The sequence below is a fragment of the Monodon monoceros genome, unplaced genomic scaffold, assembly GCF_005190385.1.
Source record: "Monodon monoceros isolate NGI ecotype Baffin Bay Population unplaced genomic scaffold, NGI_Narwhal_1 Super_Scaffold_12, whole genome shotgun sequence".
Taxonomy (NCBI): Eukaryota; Metazoa; Chordata; class Mammalia; order Artiodactyla; family Monodontidae; genus Monodon; species Monodon monoceros.
In genome coordinates this window covers 164,886,003-164,905,990 of record NW_021703768.1, presented here as the reverse complement: position 1 = coordinate 164,905,990, position 19,988 = coordinate 164,886,003, and the positions used below count along the sequence as shown (strand labels likewise).

Genomic DNA, 19,988 nt, shown 5'->3' with positions numbered 1-19,988 from the left:
GCATGCTGTGAGGATTAATGAGTTAAAAAAATGTCAAATACTTAGAACAGTGCCTGGTACATAGTAAGTGCTTATAAATAAAAAATAATAGTACAGGGAGATCATAGTAAGTGCTTATAAATAAAAAATAATAGCACAGGGAGATCAGCTCGGTGCTTTGTGACCACCTAGAGGGGAAGGATAGGGAGGGTGGGAGGGAGACGCAGGAGGGAGGGGATATATGTATGCGTATAGCTGATTCACTTTGTTATACAGCAGAAACTAACACACCATTGTAAAGCAATGATACTCCAATAACGATGTTAAAAAATAGGAATTATTATTATTATTATTACTACTACTACTACTGAGGCAGTAGGACAGAAAAAGTTTAGCCCTGTTTTGCTTTGTTTTTCTTTTGTTTTTTCCAGCTGAACCTAATCCTGACCCTGTATAGTGCAGCCACCCCCAAAGGATCTGGAGTAGAAGCATCCCTGGAGGATGAGAAAATAGCATGGAACGAGTATAGATTTTGGAGCTCGTTGCTGTCAAGCTTTAAGAACTCAGGTGAGTCATTTGACCTTTCTGAGCCTCCGCTTTTTCATCTGTAAAATGGGTTCACTGGGTGATGGTGAGGATGAAGTAAGATAATACACAAAAAGCTCTTTCTGCTGTGCCCAGTACACAGTAGGCACTCAATGAATGGTAACGGTCATTGCCACCAGTATTACCAGGCTTGGGGTCAGGCTGGCTAACTCTTAATTCTGCCATTCTCAGCCATGTGACTTTGCTCAAATTATTCAGCCGCCCTGAGCTTCAGTTTCCCCATCTGTAAAATGGAGATATCAGCATTATCGACTTCACAGGGTTGTGAGTATGAGGACCTGGGTGGCGCTTACCATGGCTCCTGATAGAGAAATGCTCAATAAATGGGTGCTGTGGTGATGGGTGAGGCTCCTGGCTGGCTTTCAGGAGCTCATCCAGACCTGCAGCCTGGTGGGGAGTCCCCTGAGGGACTTCCCCAAAGTGGAGGCTGCCCTGACCCAGGCTGGGGAAGCACCCAAGGGTTCCTGTGACACGCTATGCAGAGCGGAAACCAAGGGCTCGCGGGACCCCTGAGCAGACCCCTGGTCACGGTTGGAAACTCACGCACTTGGGATTCCAGACACCAGCTTGAGCGGCCGCAGCACTCGAACTGCCCTCAGCGTTCTTAGGTCAAACTCCGTCCCAACTGTTGCCAAGATGCTGGAAGAAAGAAGCCAGAACAGAAAGCAGAAGGTGGGTTTCAGGGTCAGATAGGTGGGCGGGGGTTCGATGTTGTGGTGTATTGGCTGGGTGACCACAGGCAGGTGACTTGACATGGCTGGGCTTCAGTTTTGTCACCTGTAAAACAGTGTTAATAGTACCTGCTTCACAGGATAAAAGGTGATTTACGAAGACCCCAAATAGGTGTATGGTTGATGATACTCAGTAAACATTCGGCTGAGAAGAACGGGAGCTTCCTGTGGCACCTGGTCGGGGTGACTTTCAGTGTATTTTGCAACTCACAATCAGGATGGATCCTGGGGAGCCTGGGAGGCCCTGGGGGAAGGACCAGGGGGAGTGGCAGATCCTTTGGGGCTCAGGTCTCTTTACCAACTGGCAAGAAAGCAGTTTAGTGTTAAGATCCCAGCCAGCATGGGTTCAAATCTCAGCTCTGCCACTTCCCAGCTGGGTGACCTTGAGCAAGTTACTTCCCCTCTCCGTGCCTCAGTTCCCCCTTTTGTATAACAGGGATCACAACAGTACCTACACATCAAAGGGGTGTGAGGATTAAATGAATTGACACATGTGAAGTGTTTGGCATTGTGCCCAGAACACAGGAAGTACACTAAGCTACTCAAACAACCCAAACAATGGGTGTAGCCCTGCTGGGGTGGAGCAGCTGACATCAGCTCCAGAAGGGGGCTACAGACCCTGAACCTCAGGGCGAAAAGTCACTCCTGTAAATACAGGTGAGTAGGTAATCACGGTGATAGGTGAGAGGACCCTCCCTTAGAAAGCCCCCCCGTAAAGACCCCATCCTAAGACCTCATTTGTAAAAAGTATTGCTGGTGAGAAAAGGGGTCCCAGAGACCCTCCTCAACCCAAGGAACCCCCAGACGCGTTTCCTGAATAAGAAATGTAGTAGGAACCACCATGGGACTATGCCACAGAAGACGCTGTTGTTGGAGCCTCACATGATGGGCAAGAAATGCTGAAAAACAGAGGGCTCTGTGGTTAAGAGGAGGGAGACCACGCAAATAATTTGGGGGTGTCTTCAGTTTTGTCCAGGGATCTGGATCTTATGACTTTTACTTTGAACAACCATATCTGCATCTGTGAATACCCAGTATCTACATCTCTTTGTCTTTTTTAAAAATAAATTTATTTATTTATTTATTTTTGGCTGCGTTGGGTCTTCGTTGCTGTGTGTGGGCTTTCTCTAGTTGCGGTGAGCAGGGGCTACTCCTTGTTGTGGTGCACGGGCTTCTCCTTGCGGTGGCTTCTCTTGTTGTGGAGCGTGGGCTCTAGGCGTGCGGGCTTCAGTAGTTGCGGCACATGGGCTCAGTAGTTGTGGCATGCGGGCTCAGTAGTTGTGGCTCGCGGGCTCTAGAGTGCAGGCTCAGTAGTTGTGGCACATGGGCTTAGCTGCTCTGCGGCACGTGGGATCTTCTCGGACCAGGGCTCGAACCTGTGTCGCCTGCATTGGCAGGCAGATTCTTAACCACTGCGCCACCAGGGAAGTCCCATCTTTGTCTTTTTTTTAATTTAATTTTTATTTTATATTGGAGTATAGTTGATTTTCAATGTTGTGTTAGCTTCAGGTGTACAGCAAAGTGATTCAGTTATACATATACATACATCCATTCTTTTTCAGATTCTTTTCCCATATAGATTATTATAGAATATTGAGTAGAGTTCCCTGTGCTATACAGTAGGTCCTTGGTGATTATCTATTTTATATATAGTATGTCTCTTTATCTTTGAGACAACCAGTATCTGCATCTGTAAATAACCAATATTGGCACGCCTTTGTCTCAGGACTTTCTTTGAAGCTGAGACAGGCCCAGGGAGTGAATTCCCCCGTGAGAGCAGCCCTCCACCAAAGATTGCTGGGAGTAGGTGGATGAATTCCCCAGCTCCCTTGCCCCTCCTCCCAGATCCTCTGAGGTGTGAGCTCTACACAGGCTCCCAGAGAGGCTGAACCCAGCTGCCCGCAGCGGGTAACCTGCTTGACCCTTCATTCTTCCTTGTCTCCCCACCCTTGTCCCCCACCCACACTTCTGGAGTCACTTCCCAGATGAAGTACTTGCACCTGAATCCTTGTTTCACGGTCAATATGGAGGCACACCAAACTAAGACAGGGGTGTTCCCAACTATTCCTAGAGCAGAGACGGGTCTATTAGGTTGGGCTGACCTCCTTTTCCACCATCAACAAATGCATATCTGAACACGTCCTGTGTGCTGGGCAAAGCAATACCTGAGGTCCTCCTTGCCCCACGGAGCTGATGTGGGAGAAAAATGTTTAACCAAAAAAGGCACACAGAGAATGAATCCGTCACAGGTGTCATGCATTCTTAGAGAGAGCAGGGGAAAACAACAGCTCTGAGGGCACACAGCAGGTAGTGTTAACTCGTCTGGGACCCAGGGAGGACCCCGTCTCAAGCTGAGGGCTCATGGGAGAGGAGGAGGAATCTGGTCCGTGGGGGAAGAACTTTCCAGGCTGACGGAATGGCAGAGACGAAGAGCCTGGGGTGGGAAGGAGCTTGGCAAATTCAAAGAATGAGATGGTGCATGGTGGGGATTTGGGTGGTGCCACGAAGCTGAAGTATAGGTGGGGGCCATGCCACGCAACCCCAAAGAACTTTTCATTCATTTAATTCTATTTTTCTTCTCCTCTCCCAACTTTCCGATATTCACTGGCATTCCTAAAACTCCATCCTATAGATCACCAGTCTATTTCACTTTCTTCCTTCTTGGCAGATAAAAGCCATCGGTGAGGGCATGCACAGTAAAATGACAAGCATTTGTGGAGTTTTCATTCACTCACTTCACAAACATTAACTGGGCACTTACAATGTGTCAGGCCCTGTCTAGGTCCTGGGGACACGAGTCATAGGAATCCCTGTTTGCATGGGGGAGGCTGAGAATAAACGCAGTAAATATGCCAGATGTCAGGGTGATGAGTACAAGGGAGAAAAGCAGTGCAGAGAAGGGGGTGCACTGGTAGCGTGGGGCAGGGTGAGGGGAGTGATGACACACATATCAATTGGTAAAGGCCAACTGCTCTTCCTGCCTGGCAGGGAAGTAGTTCAGAGCTAAGGATGTTCAGACCAGCATTGCCCAGTAGAACTTTAAGAGGAGCCATGTGTTGGACATAGAGAACAGACTGGTGGTTGCCAAGGGGGAGGGGGTTGAGGGAGGGATGGAGTGGGAGGCTGGGGTTAGCAGATGTAAGCTTTTATATATAGAATGGATGAACAACAAGGTCCTACTGTACAGCACGGAGAACTATATTCAATATCCTATGACAAACCATAATGGAAAAGAATATAAAAAAAGAGAATGTATATATATGTATAAGTGAATCACTTTGCTGTATAGCAGAAATTAACACAACATTGTAAATCAACTATACTTCAATTAAAAACAGAATAGAAAAAAGGAAAACAAAAAAAGGAAAAAACAAGAAGAGCCATGTGTGAAATTAAAAATTTTCCAGTAGCCACATTAAGAGTCAAAAGAAACAGGTAAAATTAACTTTAATAAATGTAGTTTCTTTAACCTGGTGTATCAGAAGCATTATCATTTCAACAGGCAATCAATATGAAAGATTATTCTCAAGACATTTTATCCATTCTTTCCTTCGGAGCACGTCTTTGAAATCTTGGTGCATATTCTACACTTATGGCACATCTCAGCTCAGGTGCTCAATGGCCACACGTGGCCAGTGGTGAATGGACCACACAGCTCAGTTATGGAGAAAGAGTCAGTGGGATAAAGATGTGACGTGAGCCACAGGAATATGTCAGAGGAAAACTCTAGGCAGAGGGACAGTCAGTGCAAAGGTACATGTGAGGAACAGCAAGGAGGCTAGTGTGGCTGGAACTGAGTAAGCCAGGGTGACAGTGGGAGGAGATGAGGCCTGGGGGGTGATGGGGCAGATGGCGCAGGGCCTTGTGGGCCACGGTGAGGACTTTGGCTTTTGCTCCGAGTGAAGTAGGAGCCATGGAGGGTTCTGAGCACTGAAGAGACATGATCTGACTTGTATTAAAATAAGACCCCGGGGCTTCCCTGGTGGCGCAGTGGTTGAGAGTCCGCCTGCCGATGCAGGGGACACGGGTTCGTGCCCCGGTCCGGGAAGATCCCACATGCCGCGGAGCGGCTGGGCCCGTGAGCCATGGCCGCTGAGCCTGCGCGTCCGGAGCCTGTGCTCCGCAACGGGAGAGTCCACAACAGCGAGAGGCCCACGTACTGCAAAAAAAAAAAAAAAAAAAAAAAGACCCCTCTGGGGGTCAAGGCCAGAAGCTGGGAGACTAGTGGGGAGGTGACGGCCCTGGTCCAGGTGAGAGATGATGGGTTTAGACCCGGTCGTACTGGACACAAGGATAAAGCTGAGATGAACTCAGCTCTGCCCTTAGATGACCATACAGTAAGTGGGTGAGAGATTCAAGTCCTTTTGGCTCCAGGGCTGTAGGAGGCAGGAACGAGGAGGAAATGAATACAGACAGGAGGGCTGGGGACAGCATGATTTTGGAGCCCAAGTCTGAAGAGGCAGCACAGCACAAAATGTTACAAAATCTTAGACCTGGAGTTAAACCCTGACCCTGAATTTTCTCATTACATAGCCTTTGCCCTAACTTCTCTGAGCCTCTGAAATGCAGACAATCCAACCTCCCTCCTGCCCAGTGCAATCTTAGCTGGCACCCAAGGTGTACTATCTCCCGACCCCCTCCCTGGATGGATGACAAGGATTTAGGAGGAGAACAGGAGGAGGGGGAAGGCTTCTCAGGCCAAGAATGTCCTACAGAGGCAGAAGGCTTCCCTCAGGATATGTGGTGGGGGGAAACCGGAGGCAGAGAAGGTGGGTCTTGTCGTGTGGACAGTAGGGTCATGTAAGGTTTTGGAGCAGGGGAGGGATGTGATTAGGGTTGGCGTGAGGAAGACAAGCCTGACAGCTGAAAGGACAGATTGGTGGTGATGGAGGGAGGAATTAGGAGGCAGCCACAAGAGTCGACCAGCGTAATGAGGGCTAGAACTAGGACAAAGGCAGTGGGAGTACAAAGGAGGCCCCAATTTATATATAGCTGCCATTGACTGCTGTGCACCAGGAAACTTGCCTGGGCTCATCAAGTCCTCCCTGCATCCCAGCAGTCAGCAGGATGAGTCCCATTTTACAGAGGAGGAAACTGAAGCCCAGATAAGTTACAAATGCATGGAGGTCCACACCACCAAGTAAGAATGTGAACCCAGGACCCCAGGACTCCTGAACCCCAGTTTTCTACCTCACATGGCTTATTGGAGGGGGTGGGGGCAATGGTGGGAAAGAAAGGGAAGGGAAGAATGGCTTTCTGATTATGACTGGAACACCAAGTGGTCCATTTATACAACCAGGATTTATTGAGTACCTGCTATGCACCAGCCACTCAGGTAGGACCTGAGGATACCACCGTGAACAAAGTGACAATGAGTCAAAAAGGATCTTGCTGTGATTGATGTCATAGAGTGTTCTGCCTATGTTTTCCTCTAAGAGTTTGATAGTGTCTGGCCTTACATTTAGGTCTTTAATCCATTTTGAGCTTATTTTTGTGTATGGTGTTAGGGAGTGATCTAATCTCATACTTTTACATGTACCTGTCCAGTTTTCCCAGCACCACTTATTGAAGAGGCTGTCCTTTCTCCACTGTACATTCCTGCCTCCTTTATCAAAGATAAAGTGACCGTATGTGCGTGGGTTTATCTCTGGGCTTTCTATCCTGGGAACGTATGTATATGTATAACTGATTCACTTTGTTATAAAGCAGAAACTAACACACCATTGTAAAGCAATTATACTCCAATAAAGATGTAAAAAAAAATTAAAATTAAAATTAAAAAAAAAGTGACAATGGGAAAAGACACGGTATGTCAGATAGTGTGCAGCACTATGGAGAACAATACGGCAGCCACCAGGGCTTCCAATGGAAGGATGGAGCATGTGGTGGGAGAGAGGGATTAAGACTGGGCTACCTGAAGGATGGAGTTGTCAACTGAGATGGGGATGATGGAGGAAGGGGGTGGTTTGGAGGAAGGTCAAGAGCTGGATGGTGGACACGTTAAGTTTGGGAAGCCAGTTTTCTGTAATTCCCTCATTAAAACCTTCCAGTGGCTTCTATCAGGCTTAGAATAAAATCCAAACTGTAGCATGACCATAAGACCTTGTGTGACTTTACTCCCACTGACTGCTGTGTGCTATACTCCAAGCACTTTGGCTTTCTGTTCTTCCAATGGGAAAACCTCCTTTCCACCATGGGAATGATATGTTGGCCATCTCTTCTACTTCAAACACTTGCTCCATCCCCTCAACTCTCTCCCTCTTTTCTTAGCTGGCCCTCTTCATATCCTTCAGACTGCACCTCAAATTTTTCTTCTCAGAGAGGATCTCCATGTCCCCTCCAGATAAAGAGAACCTTCACTCTCTAAAATTATATTGTTTATTAAGTTGTATATATTATTCACCTCCTCTTCTAGAATATCAGCTCCAGGAGGTCAGAGACATTTTTTTATTGGGGTATAGTTGTTTTACAATGTTGTGTTCGTTTCTACTGTAGAGCAAAGTGGAGTTCCCTGTGCTATACAGCAGGTTCTCATTAGTTATCTGTTTTATACATATTAGTGTATATATGTCAACCCCAATCTCCCAATTCATCCCACTCCCTTGGTGTCCATACGTTTGTTCTCTACGACTGTGCAGAGACTTTTTTTTGGTAGTACCTGCAGCACCTTTCATGACACAGCAGGTACTCAATGCATATTTGGTGAATGCGTCAGGAGTGGTCGAGGGTCAAGTAAGAATGTGATATCTGGTAGACCAGATATCCCAGGGTAGATAGATAAAATGAAAAAAGCCAAGAATCCCCAATGGAATGTTGGGGAGGGGCAAAAAAAAAAAAAAAAAGAGACAAGTAGAGGAAAGATATTGGTGAAAAAGAGGGAGAAGTCACAGAGGCAGGAGGAGAACTGGCAGAAGAGTGTCATCTCTGAGGGTCAAGCTCAAAAGCGTTTCGAGAAAGGAGAGGTCATTTGTCTCCAGGGCAGCACAGAAATGAGTAAGATGCAAGGGATGAAAAGCATCCATTACACACTGGGGCGTCTCGCCATGGTTGATGGCTGGAGAGAACAAGAGGAGAGGAAGTGGAAACAAGAGCCTGGGTATGAGAAGAGAGTCTTTTCAGGGTGGAAGAGAACTGAGTATGTTTATGTGTCAAGAGAGAAAAGTCGATGATGTATCCCTTGGCCTTTAGAGCCATGTTGCCTGATACAGTAACCATTAGCTACATATAGTTACTTAAATATACATTTATAACTAAATTAGACATTCAGTTCCTCAGTCACATTAGTCACACTTACACATAACTATTTAAATTAGTCACACTTACACATAGCTATTTAAATATATTATTAATTTAATTTAAATTAAATGAGAACTTCAGTTCCTCAGTCGACTTTTAAGTGCTTCACAGCCACATGTGGACAGTCGCATACAAAGAACATTTCCATCATTGTAGAAAGTTCCATTGGATGGTGTTTAATCCATGCTCTAGCATGTACCCCCACTAGGGCAGGAATTTTCATCTGTTTTGCTCACAGCTGTATCCCCAGGACCTAAAACTGTGCCTAGAATAGAGTAGGTGCTCAATAAATGTTTGTTGAATGAATGAATGAATAAATAATGACGTGAAATGTAGGAAAGCATAGTGATAACTAATAGACTATATTCCAGAAGAGATGGAAGGCTGTGTAGATGACAGGACTTGTCTTAAATTAGGAAAAAATCAGGGAAGACACAGATGGTTGTCTACTCGATAGACAATCCCGCCCCCTCCCTTGCTAATGGAGCCCACCTTCCATCAAAGAGGCAGAAAATACCCAATAGTCTCCTTCTCCCAGGATTCCTTGCAATGGGAGCACGGGTCACATGACCCAGTCTTATGCTTAACAGGATCTGAGTGAAAGTCTACTGGGTGCTTCTGGGAAAGTGTTTCTCTTCTTTGAGAAGAGTCACAGGGCAGGAGACAGCCCTTCCTCTTCTTTGGCCAGATGCTTTTGTGCCTGCACAGGATGGCTGGGTAGACATCTTGGAACTGTGAGTAGTAAAGGTTACCAAGAAAAGTCCTTACACTGAAGATGGCAGAGTGGAAAGATGGAAAGGATTCCTTGGAGACACTGCTGAGCTGCAGAACCAACACTGCAACCAAGCTCCCAGCCTGCAGACTTCTTGTAATGTGGATAACAAACACTCTTCCTAGCAGTTAAGAGCCAGAGAGCCCTGGTTCCAATCCCAGTTCTGCCAATCACTAGCTGTGTGGCCTTGGGCGAGATACTCAACTTCTCTGTGCCTCAGTTTCCTGAGCTGTAGAATGGGGATGATCATAGTACTTCCCTTTATAGGTGTGGGAATTTAGGTGATATGCTTAGCACTGTGCTTGGAATTTAGTCAGTTCTATATAAATGTTTGCTATCATCATCGTCATCATTTAAATTTTTATTTCGTTACTTTTGCCCCTAAGTTATACCAGAACTGACTGATCAGCGAACCAACATTCATTGAGTTTATTCTCTTTGCCAGGTATATGCTAATGGCCTTACATACTGAGGTCCCATTTTATGCCTCAGCATCTTTACCAGGTGAATGCTCTACACTCAGTTCATTGACAGGGGAACCGAGACACTGAGGGGTTAACTACTTGCCTACAGTCACACAGCTAACATGTGGTGCCTATATCCTGAGTCTGGCTTTGCTACATCTAGGGAGCCTAGGGCCCAGCGAGAGCCCCAGACTGCTGCCCCTGGTTAACTCCACCACACCCACTTACCCTCTCCTGGGACCTCAGCCAATTTTATACCTCCACTAACTTAATTGTAAGAAGGAGCTAGATTTTTCTCTAGCTGGCTGGAAATCAGAATGTCAATAAATATTTGCAGAGGAGCAACTACTATGTGCCAGGTGGGTGAGGAGGGGAACATGTGCAAAGGCCCTGGGGCTGGAGAGACCTTATGGTGAAGAGTGAAGTTACCAGATGAGAGGGAGGGGCAGGGGACAGGAGAATGAGAAGGAGATGTCAGCGTGGTTGGAAAGCAGGGGAGGGGGGGGGGGATGTCATCAAACCCCTGACCTCTGGTTAGAAGAAGCATATGCCCACACTATTCACAATAGCCAAGACATGGAAGCAACCTAAATGTCCATCGACAGATGCATGGATTAAGAAGATGTGGAATATATACACAATGGAATATTACTCAGCCATAAAAAAAGAATGAAATAATGCCATTTGCAGCAACATGGATGGATCCAGAGATTATCACACTAACTGAAGTAAGCCAGACAGAGAAAGACAAATATCATACGACAATATATCACTTATATGTGGAATCTAAAAAATGATACAAATAAACTTATTTACAAATCATAAATAGATCCACAGACATAGAAAACAAACTTACGGTTACCAAAGGGGAAAGGAAGGAGAAGGATATATTAGGAGTTTGGGATTAACATATACACACTATATATATAAAATAGATAAACAACAAGGACCTACAGTATAGCACAGGGAACTATACTCAATGTTTTTTAATAACCTATAAGGGAAAAGAATCTGAAAAAGAATACATATGTGTGTGTGTGTGTGTGTGTGTATATATATATATATATATATATGTAAGAATGTATATACATACATATATGTGTATAACTGATTCACTTTACTGTACCCCTGAAACTAACACAACACTGTACATCAACTATACTTTTATAAAAAAATTTTTTTTAATTAAAAAAAGAAGCACCTGCCCTCATAGATCTGGGTCCAATCTTCCTGAGATGAGTATTTAGGAGCATAACTACTGCCCATACAGTCTATATTCTTGCCATTCATAGATTTTTCAAATCTTCTTCAAGTTCATTCTTGTATCACCTAGATTTTAGCTTCTCTTGGTAAAACTACTTCTAAAATTCCTTTTTTAAACCCTGAATTGCAGAAAGTTGAGATAATCACTTTTTCAGTTCACGGCATTGCTTCGCCTTTGGTCTGTGCAATACCCCTCTCTTGTTTGTTCGTTCGTTCATTCATCATTCATTCCTTTTTATCTCCATATTCTACTTTCATTCTTTTTCCCTGAGACATTTCTCTGAGACTGATATGTCTAATTTTGTCTTATTGGAGTGCATTCTTGTAAAACGTGTTTTATTTTGAGTGCATATATTTTAAATTTACACGAATGGCATGAAGTTAGGAATATTCTGTTGTTCTCTGTTTTCAGCCAATGAAAACAGAACAGCAGACGTGCATTCTGGGGCTCTCACTGGTCCCCAGGCTCCCTAGGTGCAGCCGCCACATCCCACCTCCCCATCCCCCAGGGACAGACACCAGGCGGCCTCCAGATCCTCTTCCACAGATGACGATGGAGTGAATATGCCCATACTCAATCCTTACAGACCCGGTGGAAGTCTCCCTGAGATGGGTGGCTGGGAGCATAACTGTTGGTGGGTCTGGACTTAACTGGACTAGGCACTGCCGATGACCCTCCAGAGTGACCACGCCCCCATGAGTGGGGAGGATCTTCCTCTGTCCCCAAATCCCACTAACCCTTGACTTAACCACCTTTCTAATTTTTTCCACTCTAAGAGGCATGCAGAGATACTCACTGTTCTTATTTTCATCTTTCTGATTACAAGTGATTTTGAGTACCATGTCATCTACTGGTTAGCTTTTCAGACTTCTCTTCCCTAACCTGTCTGATCACATTTTTTGCCTGCTTTCTTCTTGGGGTTGCTGTGTTATTTTTGGTTTTGGTTATTATTATTAGTTTTATTGAAGTATAGTTGATTTACAATGTTGTGTTAATTTCTGCTGTACAGCAAAGTGATTCAGTATATATATATATATATATATATATATATATTCTTTTTCATATTTTTTCCATTATGGTTTATTAAAGGATATTGAATATAGTTCCCTGTGCTATACAGTAGTACCTTGTTGTTTACTCAGTCTACGTATAATAGTTTGCATCTTCTAGTCCCAAACTCCCAATCCAACCCTCCCCCGATCCCCCCACTTGGCAGGGGTTGCTGTGTTATTGTTGTTGACTATGCCCCCCTATAATCTTGATCAGTGCTGCCCAATATGGTAGCCATCGGTTGCATGTGGATACTGAGCTCCCGAAATATGGCCAGTGTGAGTGAGAAGCTGAGTTTTAAATTGTATTTACTTTTAATTCATTTCCATTAAAAGTAGTCACATGTCACAGAGAACACATTTGTGGCTGCCAAGGGAGAGAGGGGGTAGGAGAGGGATGGATTAGGAGTTTGGGATTAGCAGGTTCAAATTATTATATATAGAATGGATAAACAACAAGGTCCTACTGTATAGCACAGGGAACTATATTCAATATCCTCTAATAAACCATAATGGAAAAGAAAAAAAAAGTCACATGTGCCTAGGGGTCCCATAATGAGCGGCTGTGAGCTATTAATCCCTGGTCACTTTTTTTTCTACCATCCATCCTATGCACTATTTACAAACACTACTTTAGTTCTTACCACAAGTCAGGTGTTATTTTAAATGATTATAAATATTAACTCATTTCAAACTCCTAACAGCCCATAGGTAGATGCTCTTCTCTCCATTTTATCGATGAGAAAACTGAGGCACAGAGAGGTGGAGTAACTTGCTCAAGGATTTGTAGGACATTGTACAGCTAGGATCTGGATGTGGGAACCAAAGTGTCCCCATTATGTCCTTATTTGAACAGAACATCTTAGTTTTCATATAATCAAGTTTTTTTTTGCTTGTTTGTTTGTTTTGCTTTAGAGTTTGTGCTTTTAAATTTGAGAAGTCCTTCCCCCTCCCTGGGTGGCACAGATATTCTCCTGCCTTTTCTCCCTTAATGTGAAGTTCTTACCACTCACACAATGTCCTCTCAAGTGCCTTAACATTTGCATGGAACAGTTCTTCCTCTTATTTGTCTTTATTTGAAGTAGAGGATGGCACAAAAGGGCACGTTTCTATTTTGGGTGATTCCTGAAGCTGTGTTAAAATGCAGTGTTTTCTTAAATAAAAAGGAGCAGAAGCAGATGCAAAAGCCCCAGAAGGTGCAAGGTAAGTGATTCTAGAAAAGACGAGGGCCACAGAGGGGTGGGTTTGCTGGGGACAAAAAGCGGATAGATGTTGAGTGAAGGTCTGTGGATTTGGAGATGAGCAGGTCGTGGTGGGCCTCCTGAAGGGCCTTATTGCATTGCATTGCTGATTGCAAGGCTGAAGGAGGCGGGGGAAGAGAAACCTCTCCTTGAGAGACTGAGATGAGAAGAGGGGGGAAGAGAATGTGGCAACTTGAGGGAGGTGGGGGCAGAGTGTCCTCCAAATAGAGGAGATCTGTCCAAGTTTGCAAGCAAAGAGCATTGTGTCCCCAGAGAAGGAGAGCCTGAAGATCCAAACGAGATATCTGATGGAGTAAAGTTCTCAAGGAAATGGATAACTATGTTTTCAATTTAATTCCCAGACATTTAGTGGGCACCTCCTACAGGAGAGGCACTTGTGGAGCAAAATAAAAACAAAAGCTAAACTCTCGCCCGCAGCTGGTGGGCATTGCAATTGGTTCCACCACTTGGGAAAATTGTTAGGCAGTTTCTGCCAAAGCTAAACAGATTCCACCCCGTGACCCAGAAATTCCACCCAGGAATACCTCCCATAGAAATGGGAGCTGTGGTCACTGAATGACAAGTAGGAGTGTCAACAGTACTTTTTTCTGTAATAGCCCCAGAGTGGAAAGTATCCAAATGCCTATCACCAGCATAGTAGATAAACAGCCATGAGAATGAATGACCTACAGCTACAGCTACAACATGGATGGATCCCACACATACAATGTCAAGGGAAAGAAGCCAATGAGAGCACACCTTATGATCCCATGTGTTTACAATTCAAGAATAAGCAAGATCACCCGCCAGGGCGGGTGGGGGCTGGGAGCTGAGGCTCGGACTTCGGAGGTCGGATCCCAGGGAGAGGACTGGGGTTGGCGGCATGAACACGGCCTGAAGGGGGCTAGTGTGCCACAGCTAGCCGGGAGGGAGTCTGTGGAAAAGTCTGGAACTGCCTAAGAGGCAAGAGACCATTGTTTTGGGGTGCGTGAGGAGAGGGGATTCAGAGCACCACCTAAACGAAAGCCGCAGACAGGCGCCAGCTGTGGCTATCAGCACGAACCCCAGAGATGGGCATGAAACGCTAAGGCTACTGCTGCAGCCACCAAGAAGCCTGTGTGCAAGCACAGGTCACTATCCACAACTCTCCACCTGGGAGCCTGTGCAGCCTGCCACGGCCAGGGTCCTGTGATCCAGGGACAACTTCCCCAGGAGAACACATGTCATGTCTCAGGCTGTTGCAACGTCATGCAGGCCTCTGCCACCAAGGGCTCGCCCTGCATCCGTACCCCTCCCTCCCCCCGGCCTGAGTGAGCCAGAGACCCCGAATCAGCTGCTCCTTTAACTCCGTCCTGTCTGGGCAGGGAACAGAGGCCCTCAGGTGACCTACACGCAGAGGCGGGGCCAAATCCAAAGCTGAACCCCAGGAGCCATGCGAACAAAGAAGAGAAAGGGAAATCTCTCCCAGCAGCCTCAGGAGTAGCGGATTAAATCTCCACAATCAACTTGATGTACCCTGCATCTGTGGAATACCTGAATAGACAACGAATAAACGCCCAAAATTGAGGCAGTGGACTTTGGGAGCAACTGTAGACTTGGAGTTTGCTTTCTGCATCTGATTTGTTTCTAGTTTTATGTTTATCTTAGTTTAGAATTTAGAGCTTATTATCACTGGTAGATTCGTTTATTGATTTGGTTGCTCTCTACCTTTTTAAAAAATATATATACATATTTTTTCCTTTTTCTCTTTTTCTGAGTGTGTATGTGTACGCTTCTTTGTGTGATTTTGTCTGTATAGCTTTGCTTTTACCATTTGTCCTAGGGTTCTGTCTGTCCTTTTTTTTTTTTTTTTTTATAGTTTTTAGCACTTGTTATCATTGGTGGATACGTTTTTTGCTTTGGTTGCTCTTTTCTATCTTCCTTATTTTTAAATTACTTAAAAAAATTTTAATAATATTTTAATTTTTTAAATTTTAATAACTTATTTTAATTATTATTTTTCTTTATTTTTTTTCCCCTCCCTTTTCTTCTGGGCCGCATGGCTGACAGGGTCTTGGTGCTCTGGCGGGTGTCAGGCCTGAGCCTCTGAGGTGGGAGAGCCAAGTCCAGGACATTGGTCCACCAGAGACCTCCCAGCCCCATGTAATATCAAATGGTGAAAGCTCTACCAGAGATCTCCATCTCAATGCTAAGACCCAGCTTCACTTGACAACCAGCAAGCTACAGTGCTGGACACCCTATGCCAAACAACTAGCAAGACAGGAACACAACCCCACCCATTAGCAGAGAGGCTGCCTGAAATCATAAGTTCACAGACACCCCAAAACACACCACCGGACGCAGTCCTGTCCACCAGAAAGAGAAGATCCAGCCTCATCCACCAGAACACAGGCACCAGTCCTCTCTACCTGGAGGCCTACATAACACACTGAACCAACCTTACCCACTGGGGGCAGACACCAAAAACAATGGGAACTACGAACATGCAGTCTGAGAAAAGGAGACCCCCAAACACAGTAAGTTAAGCAAAATGAGAAGACAGAGAAGCACACAGCAGATGAAGGAGCAAGGCAAAAACCCAGCAGACCAAACAAATGGAGAGGAAATAGGCAGTCTACCTGAAAAAGAATTCAGAGTAATGATTGTAAAGATGATCCAAAATCTTGGAAACAGAATGGAGAGAATACAAGAAATGTTTAACAAGGACCTAGAAGAATGAAAGAGAAAACAAACAATGATGAGCAACACAATAAATGAAATTAAAAATTCTCTAGAAGGAATCAATGGCAGAAAAACTGAGGCAGAAGAACGGATAAGTGACCTGGAAGATAAAATAGTGGAAATAACTACTGCAGAGCAGAATAAAGAAAAAGAATGAAAACAATTGAGGACAGTCTCAGAGACCTCTGAGACAACATTAAACACAGCAACATTCGAATTATAGGGGTCCCAGAAGAAGAAGAGGAAAAAAAAAGCACTGAGAAAATATTTGAAGAGATTATACTTGAAAACTTCCCTAATGTGGGAAAGGAAATAGTCAACCAAGTCCAGGAAGTGCAGAGAGTCCCATACAGGATAAATCCAAGGAGAAACGCCAAGACACATATTAATCAAACTATCAAAAATTAAATACAAAGAAAAAATATTAAAAGCAGCAAGGGAAAAGCAACAAACAACATACAAGGGAATCCCCATAAGGTTAACAGCTGATCTTTCAACAGAAACTCTGCGAGCCAGAAGGGAGTGGCAGGACATATTTAAAGTGATGAAAAGGAAAAATTTACAACCAAGATTACTCTACCCAGCAAGGATCTCATTCAGATTCGACGGAGAACTTAAAACCTTTACAGACAAGCAAAAGCTAAGAGAATTCAGCATCACCAAACCAGCTTTACAACAAATGCTAAAGGAACTTCTCTAGGCAGGAAACACAAGAGAAGGAAAAGATCTACAAAAACGAACACAAAACAACTAAGGAAGTGGTAATAGGAACTTACATATCGATAATTACCTTAAATGTATATGGATTAAATGCTCCAACCAAAAGACATAGACTGGCTGAATAGATACAAAAACAAGACCCATATATATGCTGTCTACAAGAGACCCAGTTCAGACCTAGGGACACATACAGACTGAAAGTGAGGGGATGGAAAAAGATATTCCATGCAAATGGAAATCAAAAGAAAGCTGGAGTAGCACTTCTTATATCAGACAAAATAGACTTTAAAATAAAGATTATTACAAGAGACAAAGAAGGACACTACATAATGATCAAAGGATCAATCCAAGAAGAAGATATAACAATTTTAAACATTTATGCACCCAACACAGGAGCACCTCCATACACAAGGCAATGCTAACAGCCATAAAAGGGGAAATCGACAGTAACACAATCAGAGTAGGGGACTTTTTAACACCCCACTTTCACCAATGGACAGATCATCCAAAATGAAAATAAATAAGGAAACTTATTAAAAGTAACTATATGCCAAAAAAATGGACAACCTGGAAGAAATGGACAAATTCTTAGAAAAGCACAACCTTCTGAGACTGAACCAGGAAGAAATAGAAAATATAAACAGACCAATCACAAGCACTGAAATTGAGACTGTGATTAAAAATCTTCCAACAAACAAAAGCCCAGGACCAGATGGCTTCCCAGGCAAATTCTATCAAACATTTAGAGAAGAGCTAACACCTATCCTTCTTATACTCTTCCAAAATATAACAGAGGGAGGAACACTCCCAAACTCATTCTACGAGACCACCATCACCCTGATACCAAAACCAGACAAAGATATCACAAAGAAAGAAAACTACAGGCCAATATCACTGATGAAGATAGATGCAAAAGTCAACAAAACACTAGCAAACAGAATCCAACAGCACATCAAAAGGATTATACAACCATGATCAAGTGGGGTTTATCGCAGTAATGCAAGGATTCTTCAATATACACAGATCAATCAATGTGATACACCATATTAACCAATTGAAGGATAAAACCATATGATAATCTCAACAGACGCAGAAAAAGCTTTCAACAAAATTCAACACACATTAATGATAAAAGCTCTCCAGAAAGTAGGCATAGAGGGAACCTACCTCAACATAATAGAGGCCACATATGACAAACCCACAGCCAACATTGTTCTCAATGGTGAAAAACTGAAACCATCTCCACTAAGATAGGAACAAGACAAGGTTTCCCACTCTCACCACTATTATTCAACATAGATTTGGATTTTTTAGCCAGAGCAATTAGAGATGAAAAAGAAATAAAAGGAATCCAAATCGGAAAAGAAGAAGTATAGCTGTCACTGTTTGCAGATGACGTGATACTAAATATAGAGAATCCTAAAGATGCTACCAGAAAACTACTAGAGCTAATCAATGAATTTGGTAGAGTAGCAGGATACAAAATTAATGTACAGAAATCTCTTGCATTCCTATACACTAATGATGAAAAATCTGAAAGAGAAATTAAGGAAACACTCCCATTTACCATTGCAACAAAAAGAATAAAATATCTAGGAATAAGCCTAACTAAGGAGACAAAAGACCTGTATGCAGAAAACTATAAGCCACTGATGAAAGAAATTAAAGATGGTACAAACAGATGGAGAGATATACCATGTTCTTGGATTGGAAGAATCAACATTGTGAAAATGACTATACTACCCAAAGCAATCTACAAGTTCAATGCAATCTCTATCAAACTACCAATGGCATTTTTCACAGAACTTGAACAAAAAATTCCACAATTTGTATGGAAACACAAAAGACCCCGAATAGTCAAAGCAACCTTGAGAGAGAAAAATGGAGCTGGAGGAATCAGGCTCCCAGACTTCAGACTACACTAGAAAGCTACAGTAATCAAGACAGTATGGTACTGGCACAAAAACAGAAATATAGATCACTGGAACAGGATAGAAAGCCCAGAGATAAACCCACACACAGAGGGTCACCTTGCTTTTGATAAAGAAGGCAAGAATACACAATGGAGAAAAGACAGTCCTTTCAATAAGTGGTGCTGGGAAACCCGGACAGCTACACATAAAAGAACACTCCCTAACACCATACACAAAAATAAACTCAAAGTGGATTAAAGACCTAAATGTAAGGCCAGACACTATAAAACTCTTAGAGGAAAACATAGGCAGAACACTCTATGACATAAATCACAGTAAGATCCTTTTTGACCCACCTCCTAGAGAAATGGAAATAAAAACAAAAATAAACAAATGAGACCTAATGAAACTTAAAAGCTTTTGCACAGCAAAGGGAAGCATAAGCAAGACGAAAAGACAACCCACAGAATGGGAGAAAATATTTGCCAACGAAGCAACTGACAAAGGATTAATCTCCAAAATTTAGAAGCAGCTCATTCAGCTCAATATCAAAAGAACAAACAACCCATTCCAAAAATGGGCAGAAGACCTAAATAGACATTTCTCCAAAGAAGATATACAGATTGCCAACAAACACATGAAAGAATGCTCAACATCACTAATCACTAGAGAAATGCAAATCAAAAGTACAATGAGGTATCAGCTCACATCAGTCAGAATGGCCATCATTAAAATCTACAAACAATAAATGCTGGAGAGGGTGTGGAGAAAAGGGAACCCTCTTGCACTGTTGGTGGGAATGTGAATTGGCTCAGCCACTATGGAGAACAGTATGGAGGTTCCTTAAAAAACTAAAAATAGAACTACCATACGACCCAGCAATCCCACTACTGGGCATATACACTGAGAAAACCATAATTCAAAAAGAGTCATGTACCACAATGTTCATTGCAGCTCTACTTACAGTAGCCAGGACATGGAAACAACCTAAGTGTCCATCGACAGATGAATGGATAAAGAAGATGTGGCACATATATACAATGGAATATTACTCAGCCATAAAAAGAAACGAAATTGATTTATTTGTAGTGAGGTGGATGGACCTAGAGACTGTCATACAGAGTGAAGTAAGTCAGAAAGAGAAAAACAAATACCGTATGCTAACACATATATATGGAATCTAAGAAAAAAAAGGTCATGAAGAACCTAGGGGTAAGACGGGAATAAAGACA

The 19,988-nt window shown here is 43.5% G+C and overlaps 1 protein-coding gene across 1 annotated transcript in view; it reads right to left on the bottom strand.

Annotated features, from left to right (window-relative positions):
- Positions 1-19,988, bottom strand: part of CACNA1A (calcium voltage-gated channel subunit alpha1 A) — a 316,609-nt gene that overhangs the window by 124,791 nt on the left and 171,830 nt on the right. Inside the window, exon 5 of the mRNA XM_029216768.1 lies at positions 1,133-1,224. Within this exon, the coding sequence (XP_029072601.1) occupies positions 1,133-1,224 (92 nt within the window). The remainder of the gene's footprint in view (positions 1-1,132; positions 1,225-19,988) is intronic.